Source organism: Condylostylus longicornis, unplaced genomic scaffold (assembly GCF_029603195.1).
Source record: "Condylostylus longicornis isolate FDR11 unplaced genomic scaffold, ASM2960319v2 ptg000028l, whole genome shotgun sequence".
In the NCBI taxonomy this organism is placed as follows: domain Eukaryota; kingdom Metazoa; phylum Arthropoda; class Insecta; order Diptera; family Dolichopodidae; genus Condylostylus; species Condylostylus longicornis.
This window is the reverse complement of record NW_026577997.1, coordinates 168,388-188,302: the sequence shown is the minus strand read 5'-3', so window position 1 is coordinate 188,302 and position 19,915 is coordinate 168,388. Positions and strand designations below refer to the sequence as shown.

General features: G+C 25.4%; 1 protein-coding gene across 27 annotated transcripts in view; it reads right to left on the bottom strand.

Moving 5' to 3' along the window:
* The window catches only part of LOC129607630 (basement membrane-specific heparan sulfate proteoglycan core protein), a 132,706-nt gene that overhangs the window by 68,861 nt on the left and 43,930 nt on the right, over positions 1-19,915 (bottom strand). Inside the window, exon 1 of one of the 27 annotated variants that reach the window (XM_055518751.1) lies at positions 10,729-10,896. The exons of 25 other annotated variants lie outside the window; for them this stretch is intronic. In XM_055518751.1, the coding sequence (XP_055374726.1) occupies positions 10,729-10,810 (82 nt within the window). In that variant the 5' untranslated portion in view covers positions 10,811-10,896. Of the gene's footprint in view, positions 1-10,728; positions 10,897-19,915 lie in introns of those variants that run through there. One more of the 27 variants, XM_055518752.1, reaches the window with a different exon arrangement.

The window sequence follows — 19,915 nt, the reverse complement described above, 5'->3', positions numbered from 1 at the left end:
CCTCATGATGCCTGCGCAATGTTTTCATTGCTCATCAACGGACGTAAAAACAAGAGATGGGGAGTCGAGAGTGGCAAAGTCGCTTTATAAAGCCTCCAGATACCTCGGCAGATCGGAAACTTTAAATGTTAAATTTCCGTGTTGATGTATAATGCAGCTTTTTAACATTGCATATTCGAGCTCTGAATTTCGTTGCAACCAAAAAGTGATCAGAGTCGATATTTGCCCCACTGAGCGTACGCACATCCAAAACACTTGAGCAGTGCCGAGCGTCATTAGTTGTATGGTGAAGACTATGGGTGCGATAATTTTTCTAAATATTTGTTCTCGGACGATCTCCGCATTCAAATCCCCTAATAAGATTTTTGCATCATATCGTGCGCAGGGTTCATATGTTTTGTAGAGGATATTGTGGAAATCCTCCTTGACGGAATCTTCTGCTTCATTGGTAGGGGAAAGTTCGCATATTAGGCTGATGTTACAGAATTTAGCCCTGATGCGGATAACGGCTAAACGATCACTGATCGACTTAAACCCAATGACGCCACGCCTAAACCTCAACAACCATAAAACCGCATCCCAATATGTGATGATTTTTGTGCCAGCTGTAAAATATATCGCACTTCTTTTTCTTTAAAACTCCAGATCCTATCCAACGTATCTCCTGTATTGCAGTAATATCTGCCTTATACTGCAAGAGAATGCTTTCCAAATTATTAGATGCACCTGGGGTGTAGAGTGTTCTTATATTCTAGGTGCAAATCCTTAAATCATAGTCCTTAGTACATTCACCGTGTCTGTTACCATTAGATCCAACCAGTTTATCCGAGGCTTTATTTAAGATTCAAGAAAGATACTGTGAAGGGTCTTAAAAAAAGAAGATTTAGACATACAGTATATATCGTTTGTATAGCCTCGCCAAGCTCTTGGCTGTACAAAATTAAGTACTGCACTTTGAAAAAAGTCGGCAAATATGGTCAGGCAGCGAAACATTGAAAGGATCTCAAAAAGGTCAATAATTTTTGTTCGGGGATATATTCAAAAAATGATCAGTATCAATTTAAAAATTATAAGAAAATTTTTATTAAAACCCCTATTACAAAAGTAATAATAAGATTATTAATATGGGAAAACATTTAAATGTTAAAACATAGACTTATTTATATTTGCATGAATCAAACCAACGAATCTTTATTTGTTTTATCATTTTTTATAATATATGTATGTACGTACGCTTAAAATAAAACATTAAATTTTAAAATTTGAATATATTGGCATGAAATTACGTACGTATATATTGATTTGTCTTTAATTTATTTCTTGTTGCACAAACAAAAATAGTATTTTTGATGATTTTCCCCGATATTAATAATAAATCATTGTTTTTTTTTTCATTTTTGTATACTAGATAATCTTCAGTTATACATTTCATCTACGAAAAAAGTCCTTTAAACTTTTAAAAAATGACAGCGTAATTTTTAAACAATGATTAATTGAAAAATTCTGATAAAAATTGAATATAAAAAATTAAACGAATGACAAAACGGCATGAGATATTTGCTATGATATCTATAATTGTTTGAGTGCATATGAAAAAAGCAATAAACAATATTTGATATAAAATCAGTCTAGAACATGCACATCAACGTATAGTGTAAGAATTTACAATATTACTACTTCGTTGCATACTTTTTTGTACAATACGCAATGCAAAACCTTCTTAAAACCCGTTGGTACTTCTATACATATACCAATAACCAAACACGTAAAAAAAGTGTTTCGGGAAATAAAAATTCGTTTTAATGACACCCTAGAAAAAAATCTGATGTGGTCAGCACGTAACCGACCGCATTGTGTATTGTCTGGTTGAGTGAAAGAGTTACAGAATATTAAAAAAATGCCTGTTAAGTACTTCTTTCCAATTTTAAGGACATTTGTAAGCTTATAGTTAACATATCTAGAAAAATGTAAATTTGGCTCTTAGTATAGTTTCGTTTTGCGCTATCCGAATTCTCTGAAATGCCCATTAGTTAGTTTTGGTAATGCCCAGAACTCAAATATCAAATTTCATGAAATCCCATCAATTCGTTCCGTAGATATGGTGAAAAATGTAAAATCGGGCCGCAAATCAGTTTTCGAGCCCTGATGTTTCCAAAAAATTTATATGTTCATTGTTTTAATACGAGGAATTCAAATATTAAATTTCAATGAAATCAGTTGATTATTTCTCTTTACATACACAAAAATGTGTATTTGGCCCGTAGTAAACGTCCAGTTGCTGATGCCTGATTTCTTCCAAAACATAGGAATTTTCGCGGACGGTCGAGCAAAGCTTATATATGAAATTTCAAGTAAATCGGTAATACTTTCTTCAAAATGTTCAAAAATGTAAAACAGGCCCGCTAAAAAGTGCAGTTCCCGAGGCCTGATATATCCCAAAAGTTGATCAATCCGTGCCAAGGTGGAAATAATCTTACATATAAAATTTCATCAAAATCGGTTCAGCAGAACTTAAGATACACGCGTGCACACACAGACCGACAGACCGACGGACCGACAGGTTGCTAAAAATAGTTTACTTACACTTCCCTACTATGGAGAAGTACTTTCCCACCGAAAACTCGATATGCAAAATTTGTTGCCATCACATAACCTACCTATTGTTTACACAATACTGTCGGTAAAAATTATGTAAGTGCTTTTCATATTGAAAATGAAAAGTATCAATTTTTTTATAAACAAAAAAAGTTACATTAACTTAATAAGGTCACTTTTAGAAAAAAACGTGCTATTATATAACAATTAAGATCTATTATATTAAGAGCTCTGTAATAACAAAAATTTTATACACATAACTTATTTGAAAGATAAATTTATACTCTCTCCTCTATCCGTCTTTGATATAATTCATCTTTATTTGAATAATCAATTCCACTAATTTCAAAAATACGGATAACTTAAAACAAAATTTATATATGTACATATGTATATATGTACATATACATTCAATAGTTATTAATAGTGCAATGAAATTTCTTTGCACCATCGAAAGCTACGACAGAAATCTTAATTCATTTTTGAGAAAGCCGTTTTCGTCACAATTCTCTTTGTTTTGAATTAGACCAATTTGAACTACATAATATATAAATACATATTTGAATTATTATATTGCATCATAATTATATTGCAGAACCTATACTAGTTACCTAATAATGTCATCAGTTACAACAAAAAAGAGTGCAGAACAACTATGCTTTCTGAAAGATATTTAGTATTTATATATTATTATGGATATGTATATTTAATCTTTTCAAAAAATGATAAAATTAATATGTTTTGATGTACATAGATACATGTATATATGTATGTATGTACACAAAATATTATTTGCATTCCTATATCTGCATAAATTAAAAAATATCTGATGTGATCAACTTGTAACTAGCTGCTAAGTGTATTTCCTGCTTTGGCGAAAGTGTTACACAACCTGAAAGGTTCTCAGAAAGAAGTGTTACACAACCTGAAATGCTATCCGAATGCTCTGAAAAATTCGTCAGTTATTTCCGGTGGTAAAAAGAGTTTAAATATTAAATTAGAAGAAATTTCGACAATTACTCCGGCCAATACTGAAATTTCAGGTTCGCAGTTCTGATAGTCCAAAAATATTAACAATGTTTTAAGAGCTTAAGTTTAAATATGAAACTTTTATGAAAATATGAAACGAAATTGGGTAATTATTTCTCTGTATGTGCTGGAAAATGTAAATTTGGCCGCAGTAAGTCCAATTACTGATACCTTATTTCCCCGAAAAATGTAAATATAAAATCAGTCCGTGGTAATAAAGGTCATGTTCCCGGGCCTAATATATCTCAAAAGTTGGTCAATTTATGAGTTGACCAACTGCCGACATCTGTCTACAAATATTTTATTTACACTTCCCTAACACAGAGAAGTGCCTTTTCGTCGAAAACTCGACATGCAAAATTTGATGGCGATAAAAATATAATACTAACGCTTTCAAATTTATCTAATAAATTAATAAACTTTAGATCGAATCACATTTGACTGCATTGTCTTAGAGGGAAACCTGATTATTTAAATAACAAAAAACTAAAAAAATATGTACATACATGCATACATACGTACATATGTATTCATTATATATGTCTTAATTTTCCTCTAATCTTTTCTACTAGTTCATCAGATCACCCAGAGTTTTGTAAAAACATTTTTAAACAAATGCTTAGTACATAATTTTAAATTTAAATATTACATGTGCATACAGGAATGCAAACAATTTTTTTAGACGCGCCTCCACACAATTTATTTGCTTCGTTGGCCTTCTAAATCGATATTTTTTTTTTTTTTTATTTAATTTTATAGTTTGTGCCAAGATTATGCTTAAGCTTAACCTTGAAGATGATATCACGTGCACATCTCTTTTGATTCACTTATGTTTTTGTGATGTTTTTTGAATTTATAATATTATATCTAGATGTATGTAAGTATACATAGATTATGTATGTAAGCATATATATATCTACAATTTTACGAATACACTATGTATAAATATCAAAACGGTTGTATATACATACACACATAAATTATTGTATCTTTTGTTTTTTTTAAAGCATTGAATGTCACACTTTATGCAACGTATTTTTTTTTTTGAAAAGATTTACGTAATTTGAATTATGTACATTTTTTATGCGCTGCTGAAAATGAAATTATCGGAATTATTTTCTTTCAAAACAAAAGGTGAGCTGCATTTGAGACTTAATTTAGAATTATAAATCGAGCAAATCTAAAAACTGAAAAATTTGTTTGTTATTTATTTAGTTTAATTTAATAAAAACTAAGGACGTTCTGTTTAGTTTATTCGAATAGTGATATATTATAGGGTAAAGTATAGGTAAAGCTAACAATCTATTTCAATAATAATTGTTTTTTGAAAGGTTAACTTAGCAAACTTTATTAAATTGTAATAAAATTGGAAATAATATTTGTAACGTTTTCAGCAACAAGGTAGCAGCATAAACTCTGATATTATCAAGAGAATGTACGCAATGAAAATATTTGATGCAATTTATTTTGCTTGGCATTATGTGCTTATATATATAATTATTGTATTTGTACATTATTACTACTTTTAAATTAATTTCCTATATTTTGATGAAAATACGAAGAAAATAATAACAAACAAGAAAAATTGTGCGATTTAAGTCACTAACACATGATTTGACAGACTTAACAATAGACATTTTTCAAAAACGAAAGACTTTTATAACTAAAATAAATTTTTGACTACTCTTTATTACCTCTTTATTAGTTTAGAATACGAAAAAACTTCTATATATTTGAATAATTTAAATTAAATGAATGGTAATTTCATTAATAGAACGCTCGACAATTTCCTGCATAATAACATTTGATTACTTTTATTTTATGCAAGAATGTAGTCTTAGTAATTTTCGTGAAACAACAAATTATTACGATTTTTTTTATTGTTATTATATATATAACGTATTTGTCCATTCATATAATGTATGTATATACACAAGTTTTTAAACAACACCAGGGTGCCTGGTTTTTATACCATTCTTTTGATAAAATTTAATGCTTCACATGGATAACTAGCGACAGAAAAGTCAACGATTTTGCGCTTGAAACAATTGAAGACAACAATTCACTACATAAAATATGGTACATACAACAGAAAAAATATTTATAGAAGGAACTCTACTATTGAACTTTGGCAAGTTTGTTTTTTATTTAAAAGTTTGAGTTAATTTTAGGATGCACGAATTGGGTTAACCATTTGTTTTTGGAGTTGAATTTTGCAAAAAAGCTTTTTGTTTAAAAAATAAAAAAAAAATAAAGGATTTTCTGCTTTTTATACATATTATGTTTAATATATTATAAAATATAAGAACGTTGATGAAGATTGCGGCTAATAATTATGTGCAGCACATAAATGAACAATGTGATTAAAAAAAAAAGTAAAATGATAATACCTATTTCTTAGCAAACTATGAGCGTGTTCCTATAAGATGCATATTAAATTACAGAATCTTGAAAATATTCATTTGAATGCTAATTGCAATTAACAACGATAATGTAGATTCTTTTTTCGTAACATTAAAGATCGCAAGTTTTAGCTAAAAAATTTTACGAAACTGTTTAAAAAAAATAATATTTTCAATAAGGAAAAAAACTCTTTGCAATTGTGAACACTATGTACATAATGAAAAATTGTATAATAATTCCGTCTAAAATTATTATTTTATTTTTGTAAATATATACAAACATGTTTACGAATTTATTACGTAATTGCACTCAATGAAAACTTTGATTTATATAATATTAAGATTTATAATGTTTAAGATTTATAATTTTTTATGAAGATCATTTTTAGTAAAATAAGCATACCCATTTACGTATGCACGATACCATGAATCTTAAAAACATATATTTATACAGTAATCCAATTGTATGAGCATTAATATAAGTATATATATATATAAATATAAATTATATATACATATATATAAATAATAAGTTTGCAGATTAAAACATATGTACATGTGTACTAAAATTATGTTTAAATTTTGTAAAAGAAGAAATTTTTAATATTTTAAAGTTCAAAGTATCTGTTATTTAGGTTTCATTTTAACAAGTCTATAATTTTTCGTGAAATATTTCGTTGAATTGTTATGGTACGCTAAAAAAAAATTGTTATTCATTTAATACATCCAAAAGCCTAACACACTTTAAAGCTCCAAAAGAATTTGCATTTAGTAACACATTGCTAAAGGTAAATCAATCAATATTTTGTTGGAAATCCTCTATCATTTAAAGAGAACTTGGAGCGTCTGGGGTCTTTGAGTTTACCAAATTTCTGGAGTCTTCTTGGGAGAAACGTGTTGAATGTATTTAAAAACATACGAAAAATTCATTTTTCATACAAACAACATTCACAAATATTTTTTGGTTTAGTATGTATAATTTCGAATTTGTATGAAATGCATGGAATATGCATTTTTCGTGTGTTTTTTGAACACATTTAACTCGTTTTACTAGCAAAACTATGAGAGATAGAGGAAAATGTTATATTGGTTAACTTTTGGACCTCATTGTAGCGCATCGAAAAATAAATTAAAAAAAAATAATAGCAAAAATTTTCGAGAAATTTCGAGTTTTCTAAAAAAAATTTCAGAAAAAACACAAAAATTCTGACTTTGACGAGCTGTATCTCGGCGACTAAACTATGCTTCAAATCAAATTATATATAGAAAAAAAAATAAAAAACAGTCAACCGCCTGTAAAACAAGCTACCAATGATAACTTTATGTTGTATGGTTGCGAAGTTATAAGCATTAATTTATATGAAGGAAAAGTCCGGTACCTTTTTTTACCATCTGAACACCCTCCCCCCTCATACAATTTTTTCCTGAAAACTGATCAAAGAATCTTCCTGAAATTATTTGCCACCTTATGCGAATAACCCGTATATATGTATATAAGTATATGTAATATGTAAAAAAATATTAACATTAGATTTTATATAAATCTATAATATATCTAACATTAGATTTTATATAAGTCTATTATTAGAAAATACATTTATTGTAAAAATTTTTATAAAATGTAGCTTTAAAAATCTTAACAAAAAAAGATATTAAAGTTAAGATTTCAAGTAGTTTAACACTTACTCCTTTCCAAATTTTCAACATAGTAAAAGGGGTTGTTTTCTTCCACTGCTGGCTTCAAAAAAGTGTTAAACTGAGCGTTGTTAAGATAATTTATTTAAACTTTTATAAAGAAAAACAAATTAAAAAAAGTTCAAAAAAGGATAAAAGACTAACTAATTAATGTTTTGAAAATTATTAAAAATTTATATAGTAGAGAAGGCTATACGCTAAGTTTTAATTGAAAGACAGCAAAAAAAATCTGGTAAAATAATTAAAAATGAAAAAAAAAAAACAAACCAAATAAGAATTAAACACGATGCCTTCATAAAAAATAAAATATTTTTTGTTAAAATGGTTCGATTTAAAAGGGTGATTCATTAAGAAGATAAAATAATTATTTATCATACACGGTAAGTATAACTCTGTTGTAACTGTTAGTAATATGAGTGAATGATAAGGCACTTAAGATGAATAAAATTTTTATCCCGAACTACAGGTGTCATAGCTCAACAGCTCCTGAACTATAGCAACTTCAGTAAAATTTAGTAAAATTTTTAATTTTCAAACCTTTTTTCATAATTTCTATAATTATGATAACTAGTCTTACTAGGAGGGGTGAAAGAAAATTTGACGTACCAAGTGATCTATTTAAAGGAGTATTTCTGGAAAAATAGATATTGTTTTAAGCAGTTTTATTTATTATGCGGTGTATTGTAAAAAATATCTTTAAGAGCTCTAACAGTTTCGTTCAAGAATTTCTTCAAAAAATGGTCTGTGAGATCTTACGCCTCGAAAAAGGTCGAGATATAATACAAAAGATGTTAAATATAATCAAGGTTAGAATTAATTAAAAAAAAATGTTTTTGTATACCTTACTTTCATATATGCTCAAAAAATACTCGAAGTGAATACATATGTATATACATTACACTTCTAATTACGATATATGTTGTTTTATTTTGCATATATGTATGAAATTTTTTAAAAAACCTTTCATGGATAAAACTACAATAAGAATCTGAATTTTTTTTTTCAGTAATTGAAAATTTTGGTTAAGGAAAATTTTATTGTATGAATTTTTTATAAAGGCTTATTTTAAATTTCAAGAATGCTTTAAAGCGCAAAAATTTGCATTTTGATAAGTTTTTAAATTTGTTATCTATCTGATCTATAGGTCATTCTTCAAAACAATATATCTGGTTTGTTTTCTAAAAAAGATCTGTTAATTACAGTGTTTAGGATTATGATGTCAAATTGACCAAAAGTTAATCAATGTATCGCATTAATTTATTACCAGCACCAATTACGCGCTTTATAAAAACTGTATGTTTTCTATCAATCTATTTAAATCGAAAATTCTAAAATCTATTTATATCGAAAACAACTGATCAATCTAATTTCTCGGTTAAGTTATATGTTAATTGATATAGAATGCATAATTTTTTCAATTTCAATGATCTTAAAATTGTATAACATTAAATAAGTTTCTTATAAAATGGAATTTTGGATCTTGCAAAAATTATTTAAGCATACGCACAAATAGACGAAAACACAAACAGATGAAAACTAATAAACATTTTTTTTTCAAATTTGAATAAGAAAAAGATTTTCTAGTTTTTTGGTTCGAAGTTGAATTTAAATTGTTTACTATACCATTTATTTCAATATTATCTCGCATTTAGAACATTAGCAATTGTCGAAATCAAATGGTTAAGCTGCATGTTTTCATAATTTTGTTCAATATATGTTTAGTTTTTTTTAATTACAAAAATTTTACACAAAAAATATTAAAAATATTTTGTAAATCTCTAATAATGGAGTTTAATAAAAATTTTATTTATTACTACAAACTTTGTAATTATTTGTACAAATAAAAAAAATAAAGTTAGTTTTAAACTTAACAAACCAAAAATGTGTATTACTTTTGCTATTGCTGTGTATTGTTAAATCCCTGCATGAATGTTGTATTTATTACGTTTTGTTACTTTTTATGTGTACTTTTCATTCTTTTTAAATAAACCAAAATTATTTTTTTAAAGCTACACAGTTCATAATAAGATAGGAAACTAACAATGAATATCTTATTCTGTTCTCGTACAAATAATGACATTTTTTTATGTGGGAGTTATTCATCGTATAAATTCTGTTTGCTAAAATAAATAGATGTATGTTAAAATAACATTTCTATTTTATGTACGGCGTACAATTTGAGGCTAAACGGAAAATTCTCGTCCTCGATGGTTGAATTTAACTTCCGATTTTTGTTGTTTCTTTTATTTTGTTCAGTTGGCTGTTGGGGGTATTTTAGAAGTTTGGATTAATTTTTAAATAAAAGTCTACGTTATCCTTTTTGATTATTATTTTTTTAAAGAATAAAAACGGGAAGAAAACATAACATTTTTTGATTAAAGGACCGGAAGAAAATTTTTCTCTACATAAAAATGTATGTATATCAAGCATGCATATGAAAAATATTTGTATAGATATACATACATATATTCTTAGCTCGAACAAATTTTACATGTAAAATATCATAAAATATCACAAAAGCTCATTTATAAGTAGGAGCATTCTTACTTTACGATTAAACATGTATACTACAAGGTAAGATTGACTACCAAGAGCCACGTCTTGTATTATTAAATTTTGTTTTTTTAAAAAGGAAAATAAGCTCCAGGATTGACGAAGTGTCGCTAACAAAGTTATATAAACTAATTATATTTAATGATATTTTATTAAGTTGCAGGGTTTAGTTATGAAATTTATAATAAATCTCAAATAATACCATAATGATGAAGGTTTTAGAATTTAGAACGGAAATTTTAAAACTAAAAAGGTTACAATTTTTTTAGTTCGCAGTATAAAAACAAGTTATTTTTGAAGTTCTGTGATACGACTTATAACCTTTTTTCATTTAAAGTCATACTATATTTTCACTTTTTTTACTTTACAGAAACATAACTCCTAACGTATGTTTTTAATTATATTAAATTAAGTTCATTACAACGTATACAATATACTTAATGTTACAACTTACCATGTCTTTGCCCAAATGAATCAACTTGAAAACTTAATAATATTGTTACAACCAAAACAGTGATGGGTTTAACCCACCCCATTTTTGTTGTGTTATTTTAATCTTTCAAATATTATACACTTTCTGATATCAACTCTTAGTAGATATACTGTAAAATATTGTTAAAATTTTAAAACATTTTTAATTGTTTAGTTTCTTTTTATAAAATTTTTAAATATTATATTAGAAAATGTAGTTTAATTTATGATTTTAATACATATTCTTCTGTTTTGTGCATGTTTTGCAGATTAGCACTTGTTAAAATAAATACACACTTGTTAGGCAAACTAAAAAAATTCTTATAATTAAAGTTTTCAATTAGAACAATATCGAATTCATTGCTTATTGACACTTATTATAGTAGAAAAGTAGTATTTTATTCATATACATTTATACATATATACGCGTGTATTATGTTCAAATGTACGCGTGTATGTGTATGTTCAAATTTAAAATATAGATAGAAACATATTTATATGTGTAACTTTTATTTATGAATAAATAAATAAAAAGTTATCCTTAATGAAGTCGTTAAATAAAATTAAATCATTAAAATGTAAATTTAGTCTTTTTGTTGGTGGCTACCCCTACATTTCTCCACATTTATTTTCCAAAAAAAAAGATACAAAAGTATGCGCTATATGTGTATGTATTTATGTTCACGCCGCAATTCAAACATACGAGTTTTTTTTTAAATTTTATTATCCTTGATTTGGGAGAATTGTTATCAAAAATATTTTTTTTTATTGTAATAATTTTTGTTTTTCCTTTCCTTTTTTGTATCACTGATTTTAAGTTGTTTTTTTCATTTGTTAAAATTTAAATGACACGAGATTATACTCACCACCCAAGGTCGCAAAAAGTACATTGATTTGTCCCCTTCTGAACGATATACATAAATGTATAAGTAAATAACGCATATAAAATATGACAAACGAGGCGTCAATTTTTAAAATAAATTATGATGATTTTCGGAAGGAAACTTTACCATCCTTCTATTTCAAGATATTCGTTAAGGTTTTGTTGTATTTTGCTAATGTTGCTTTCGTTTATCTCATGGTTATTTTGTTTTTAATAAAAGAAATACTTTTTTTAATACTTTAAGATGATTCTTAAGTGTAAAAAGAATTTTGTTTTATCCTTATTTTTATATACATATGTTTGTATGTAGATTGTAATTTAAATATTCACAAAGGTTTGAGCATCGTGGCATAATTTTAATAGCGGGATTCGAAACTGAATAAGTTCGATTTACTGGTAATAATAATAAGCTATAATATCATTGAAATTCAACAGTATTATCAAAATAATAATGATGATATAAGAATATTAAAGTAAATGCTAGAGAAACTAAATGTCGAATTTTATACTTTTTCAACCACCAAAAACTTAACTGGCTATATACAATTAATGAGAAATTATAAAATATACTTATACTGATTATAAATCGTATACGTATGTATCTATGCCTAAAATTTCAATTATTATAAAAACTTGTAGAAAAAACCCTTATTTTCCACGCAAATACAGAATCTCTGAGTTTTGAGGAATTTACTTACTCACATTTGGCTATCTTCGAAAAGGGCAATAATGTCACTTTGTCGGTAATTTATATCCGGAAATTGTAAACACCCATATACAACGTTTTTTTTTATTAAGGATATTGTTTGATATTTTTGTCGTACTGGTTCCTGTAAACAATTTCTTGTAACAATTTCATAATATAAGATTCATAATATTTAATATCGCGTAATAAACCTTAATATCACTTTTCTTAGGGGAACGTGAACAAAAAAGAAAAATATATTGTGATGCAAATTATTGTATAAAATTATTTTGCGGATTTTTTTTCTTTTTCATTTTATTGAATTGGTTATGTTAACTTTTTTTTAAAAATTTCTTAAAATTTTTTTTTAGTTCCGTATCTTTACTAGTTTTCTGGTAAAAACACAAATGAGTGCAAAAACAACGAGCAAAAACTAAAATTGATTTTTTTAATTACTCCAGCAAGTAAACTATGTTTGCTAAAGTTTTCTTTTTAAACAAATATTAAATATTCCTCATTTTAGTTGTTAAATAAAAAACTGAGTGACTTCCACAAATAATCTCTTTTTTCTTGAGCCGCTCAGTTTACAAAATTGCTTTGATAAGTAGTGAATACTTTAATTTTATCAGACAGCTTTGATTCTTGAAGAAAAAATTTGTTATAATTTTGTTTAATATTTTGTGAAAAAATTATTTGTTACGAATCTGTTTCACTTAATTTTGATTATTCGAATAAATGCTCAAACTACTTTGGTTGAAAATCGAAAGTATAAGCAAGTAAAAATGACTTTTTTAAAAGAACTGTAATTGAAACCCAATCATATAGAGCAAAGCATATGCAATTTTTCTTTATTTATAATGGAATCAAAAGAAAATATTCAAAAAATAAAATATTTTTATTTACATTTTCAATCGTGTCATGGATAATAAACATTTAACAAAAGTATTAAAATAATTCACATGTTGGAGTGCTTGATTACATTTATGTTAAGCTTGCAAAAAATATTATTTTTATTCAGCTTTAATTTCTAAATGCTTTTATTTTACTTTAAAAGAAAAAATGAATTAAAATACATTGTAAGTAAGTAAAAGACGCTTTAGTTCCGAAATTTGAAGGCAATAGTAAAGCACTTGGAGTATGAGTACACAGGTATTACTTACAGTCAAAATGAGTAAACTAAAAGAGCTTTAAGTTTTTGCGTTTTAATACTATCTTTATTATTCTAGTCAAATCAAAAGTCATAATGAATCATGTGCTGCATTTATAATGTGTATTTTAAATTAATCCTTTACTTCTGTTCGTAAAACAGTTTTTGCATTTTAATAAAATATATACTAATAAATATCAATATATTTTTTGTAGTACTCACATACATATATATAACTTTATCTCATAGAGGGATATTTCTTTTATCCCATAGTTAAATTTATTGTTAACTTTCTCTGAAATGAAATGTTGATTTACTTATACATATGCATATATGTATGTGTGCATGCAATTTAAATTAGGACTATTTTTAAGCGATTATAGAACATTTCAAAAAATTTATTCACAAGTTATTTGAATTTAGTGACGTCTGAAAAACATTTTAAACTTAGTTTTGGAATAAAAATGAAACACACAATGAAAAATATCAAGCAAAAACATTAACGAGATTTAATGTTTACGGTAAAAAAGTTGTTAGAAATTAATATGTGAACATAGTTTGAACGTTATGTACTCCTAAGTTCATATATAAAGAAAAAAAAAGAACTTTTAAATAAAAATTCTTTACGGTATATGATAAAAATCATATAAGCGTCGATTATTTCATAATGTTGGTTAAATTAATAATTTTGTTGAAAACAAATTTATACATAGATGTGTATATTAAAGAATAATAACAATTAACTTACACCAATTTGAATAACAGTTCTTTATTATTAAATTATACATATAAGTATACATATAATTTGAATATAAAATACTCTTTCTACTTTGATCTTAAGTTTTTTTATTAATCTACTAACTCAAGTATTTACTAACTCAAGTATTTACTAAAAAATGTTCATAATACTTAATAAAATTTTTGGCAATCTTCTCGAAACATGTTCATATGTATAATAATACATATGCAAGAGTATAGATTAATTGCAACAATAAATGATGGTCATGACTAATGTGGTATATTTCTTAATCAATATTTCAATCTTTAATCTAAAAGCAAGATTGAAGAAGTTAAGGTTTCAATCTTAAAATTCTAAAAGCATCAGATTTCACAATGTTATTTTTTCTGGTGTTTTTAAACAGAATCCTGTAATTTTAAATTTAAAAAAATTACATAAAAAATCAAAATTAAAATTTTATGTAACAAAACTATTACGTGCAGAGATAAAATTTTATATTCATCTCGTTTTAAATTCCAATCAAACTCACTTTCAAGATACACATTTAATTAGAAGAATTACTTTTTTTACAGATAGATGACTTAAAAAATTAACTGAAATTAAAATTACATAAATAAATAAAGTTCGCACACTTATATAACTTTAGGATTGCATTATGGTGTAATAAGCCTGACTAACAATTTATTTAAAAGTCTTGCAAAATTAGCAAATAGTATAAGTTAGTATAAGTTAGGCAAAAGTTATGAAAAGTTACTGAAATCACTACTTTCGGCATCATAAAGCAATAGACGGTTAGTAACAGTTTAAAGTTAAAAATTTTTAGATAACTACTTTTGTGAATTGAAAATTGAAACCTGAAAGGAAAAAGATAGATAAATTTTCAACACGGTTGTCATTTGAATATGAAAACTTATATTTGTAGATTCATGAAGTCATGTTGTTCTAATTCTGTTAGACATAAGCGCGATATCAAACACCGAATCGGGTATCTATTTATTTTATAAAACAGTCATATGAAGCTGTCATTCATTACTTCAAAATTTACATACAAATTTACCGATTTTATTTTTTTAGTGTACATATATTCATATTCAGTTACATATATGTATATACAAGTACAAAAACGCACAAAATATTGTACTCAAAAATTTAATTTAAATTAAATAATTTTCTAGTATTTCATTAAAAATTGCGAAAGTTGTGAAAACAAAAATATTTATACATTAATAGGCATTGAAAATAGTTACAAATGGGGATGAAGTAAAAGAGAATTACCCCAAAATCATTAAGACTTCAATAGAAGTGTATGAAAGCATTTGCTATGTAATTCTACTCATATTTTTTTGCATCTTTGAGTATGAAAAAATTTTAGAAAGAAACTACATAATTTGTTTACATATTTCATTTTTAAACAAAAGTATTTTTGATATTACTTCCATTTCGTTTTGTTTACACATGAAAATACTGTCATGATATTACTCCACCTGAAAAAAAATAGTTCTTCTTGTCACTTTCACGTTACCGTTCAAAACAAAAATTAAAGAGCTAAAGTTTGAAGTTTAAATGAGAAATGGTGAACCGTATCAGTTTAAATACCTGTACGAATTATTCAACCTATTGATTGCACAAAAATTATTATTAAATTATTGTAATGTTGATTTTTCTTGTTTATTAAATAATGATAAGCTTGTCCATTTCCTGAACTATAATTCGAAACATTATTGGTAATATAAAAGCTGAGAAGGGAAACTGTTTCGGTATAATTTCTAGATAATAATATTATAAGAATGATATTTAATATTTCGTAATATTTATAAATTATATATTATAATATTTATAATTTATATAAAAGGCTTAAGGCTTATAATATTTATACTATTCTACTTAAACAGCTTAGGCTCAATTACGACTTTATTTTACCTAATTTTGAGAGATTAATTTTGATAAATTTACAATAACCTACGAAAATAATTTGCGCGGATTTAAAAATTTGTTAAAATTAAAAGGCGATACGTATACTTATTCAAATCTATTGAAATATAAAGCAAAATACTATTTTCATTAATTCGTTTAATAGTTTTGTACATATATACATATACGTATCCTTAAAACAAATTATGCCTCATTATATGGAAAATGTATTATAGTGAAAATATACTTTATTATATCAGTGTAATAAAAGAATCTATTATGCAGATAGAACGAAGGAAAAATGTTCTTAAATCATCACAATACCTTTAAATATCTTGTATATTTTACCTGCAATTTATTTAATTTAATTGCATCCACTTCATTTTTATTCTCATTTTTATTTTTACCATTATAATCAAGGATGCGAAATCCTTTTTTTGCAGATGTGCTTTTTATATTTATAAAGCAATAAGATGTTATGATGTTTTGTTGAATTTTGAAAGAGATTTTATTTAAATTATCTTTGGAAAATATTGTTTAGGTACGTTTAAAAGAATTCGAATGTAAAACAAATTTCTTTATTTCAATGAAGCAAATCTATTTTTACAGAACTTAAACTCTTATTAACAAGAACATAAATTGCATTTTTTTTCATCTCTTCCTGAAACAGGTTAAATAAAAATAGGAATTATACTTTTCTCTGCGTGTTTGCATGTACATATATAAAAAATAAGAATGCTAGCCCGTAAGCAAAGAATACACAAGTTCGCCTCATCTCATCGTAAAAATATTTTTTGTTGAATTATCTTGTTCAAATTGTCAATCGGCAATAAAAATCATTCAAGTAAATATTGTTACACATGTGGGAGGACAATTAATGATACTCAACACAGCTTGCGCCCAAACAGTGCCTCTGCTTTGCTGACAAAATTGAAGGTTTCTGCCAGATGTAAACTTTAGGGTATCGTTGAAAAATGGGAGTCATAAAACAAGAGATAAGAAATCATGTGGCATATTGAAGGAAATGTGTTCGAAACTTCTTTGAGTACTTTTCATGGACTCTTTCAAAAAATGGTCGTTTCAGTTCATTAAATTGGTTACTTACTAACAGAAAGACTGAAATGCTCCAAACTCGAGATTGCTAGAATGCGAATCTATACATCACCATCGGCTTAATAAAAAGTAACTAAAATAAACTTTTCTAGTTATTCATAAGGAATTAACATTGAAAAAAAAATGTTTTTCTTATCTGTTTTGTTTTTGTATACTTTATGTCAACAATTACTTTGTTTTTCGTTATTCTGAAATTTGTATTACGAGTATTCTACTTTATATTTTATACTACTTTTGTGTTATTCTGTATTAGTAAAATTTCTTTAATTGTACATACATACATAGTAAGCAAAAATGTAATTTTTTATTAAATTTATTCTTAACTTATCTAAAGTAATGTCAAATGTATGTATATTATAATAAAATTCATCATTTTCAACAAGCAAGTTTTAATCATCCCAATTTAGAAAAAATAAGTATGTAATTTAAATAAATTATGATAGGCGAATTGAATGAACTACGAATTACAAAACAGTTATTGGAGAATTACAAATTATTTATATTGGCGGTCGCAGAAATAGTATAAAGCAAAAGTTAATATTGATAAACTTAATTTGTTAAGTTTTTATTTAAATTCCCAATATTTTAAAATTTTATAATTTTATTTTATTAATAAAATTTTGTAATATATAAGAAAATTGTATTTAATATTTGTATATTCAATAAAATACAGTATATATTTGAAAAACTCAAAAGTTTCATGCACCATGAACTTCTTAAATCGTTAGAACAACCCACGTTCGAAAACATTAACTACTTCATTTAGTTTTGGTAAAACTAATAACCATAGCTAATTTTTTGAAATTTTTATTTTCCTTATATGCGTATAGAATATATTACATGTGTATATATATTATATGTGTTTTTAAATAAAATTAAATATTTAACGGTGGAAAACTTTTTAGTTTTACATTTCGTAAATTCACAATGGTTATAAAATGTTTAAAACTTTTGATATTATTCTTTTTTTAGAATAGCTGTGTAGATATATGCCATGAACTAAAGATTTTTTTGCATATTTAAAAACTGACGTAAGCATATTACTTGAACAAATGACTCAGTTATAATTAATAATGAAAAGAATTATCTTGAGAAATTTTTTATCTGTTTACAATATTATAATATGATACAATCAACAAAATAAATTTAAATCTAATTGTATCATGAAAAGATAAGAAAAATTTTTTGAATGGATAAAAATAAAGAAAGCACATAAGAAGTTCAAGATGTATGTATGTATATTTTATCATTTTTAAAAACAACACAAAATATTATACAATAATTTAAACATATAGAATTGCCACATTTTGAAAATTCTAATATATAAGTATTTATATACATATTTTGTTTTGTTGCAGTGGCAGCATGCATTATCTGAATACACAGCAAAAATTGAACAAAAGCAAAGATCTAAATAGTAAATGATGTAATATAGAAAACGTTAAACTAATATAATTTAAAAAAAAAAATTGCTTTACATTTTGAAGGAAAAACAATCGAATTGTTTTTTATATTTTTTATTCTTACTAATCATATTTTTTATCAACATGTTATGGATTAACAAATTGCAACATATTCTAAAAGCTCCTAACACTTTAAACTAATACTTTAAACTTCAACCAAACAATTTGGCTTCAAAAGTAGCAAAATCCCAAAAAATTCGTATGACAATTAATAAAAAAGGGTTTTGAAAATAGTGAAAACTTTATCCAAGACTGAATTAATTATCAATGCGCGACGTTTTTGAAAAAAAGTTTTTTCATAGCACGTTCAAAAAATTTATTTAATTTTTAATTTTGAATAGCATATAAATCTTATTTTCAATTCATTTATTTGTTAAATAGTGTTTTGAAAGAATTCATATTTACTAAAATTGTAAGAGAAAAAAAAACTGAATATTGCCGTCGATGTTGAGAACATATTTTTAATAGCAAAATACTAATCTGAAATAGAATCTAAAAATAGAACACACTCTCAATTTAATAATTTCGAGCAGATCATTTTGTCATTTTCGTTGACATTACAAAATTCATAACATTATATAAGTAAAAAGCTTTTAAAACTACGCATATATATATATATATATATATATATATATATATATATATATATATATATATATAATTATTTACATAATTTCTTTTAAAAATTTGTAAATAATTCGTTCTTTCTTTAAGATTTTTGGTTTATTTTTAACGCAATGTTATAGGAAATACTCAGATCGTCAACCTTGTAAAAAGTTATTTTTTAATAAATTTAAGACATTTTACAGTTTATGATGTTATTTCTAGAAAACATAAGATATGTATACTAATTTAATCCGCTCTTTTCATTATTTCGAATTGATTCTTTAACGCAATCCATCTAATTTTTTCTAATAGGAACTTAAAACTTGATATCAAATTTATTTCTCAAATTTTCAGGTTTGTGAATTCTAATTTTGATTATTCACTTTTAGTCAACATTTAATTAAATTAAAAAGAAAACACATAGGTATATATGTATGTATGTAAACCAATTTGCATATGTGCTTATAAATAGGCAATGATTTCATTATTTATACCACTGACCGTGGATTGTAAAAACATTTGATATCATAAAATTAAAATCGATATCAATAGTAATTAATCTTGAATGATTTGTGTAAAAGAACCTTTTTTCTTAATTAATATTTTATTGATATAATCTAACT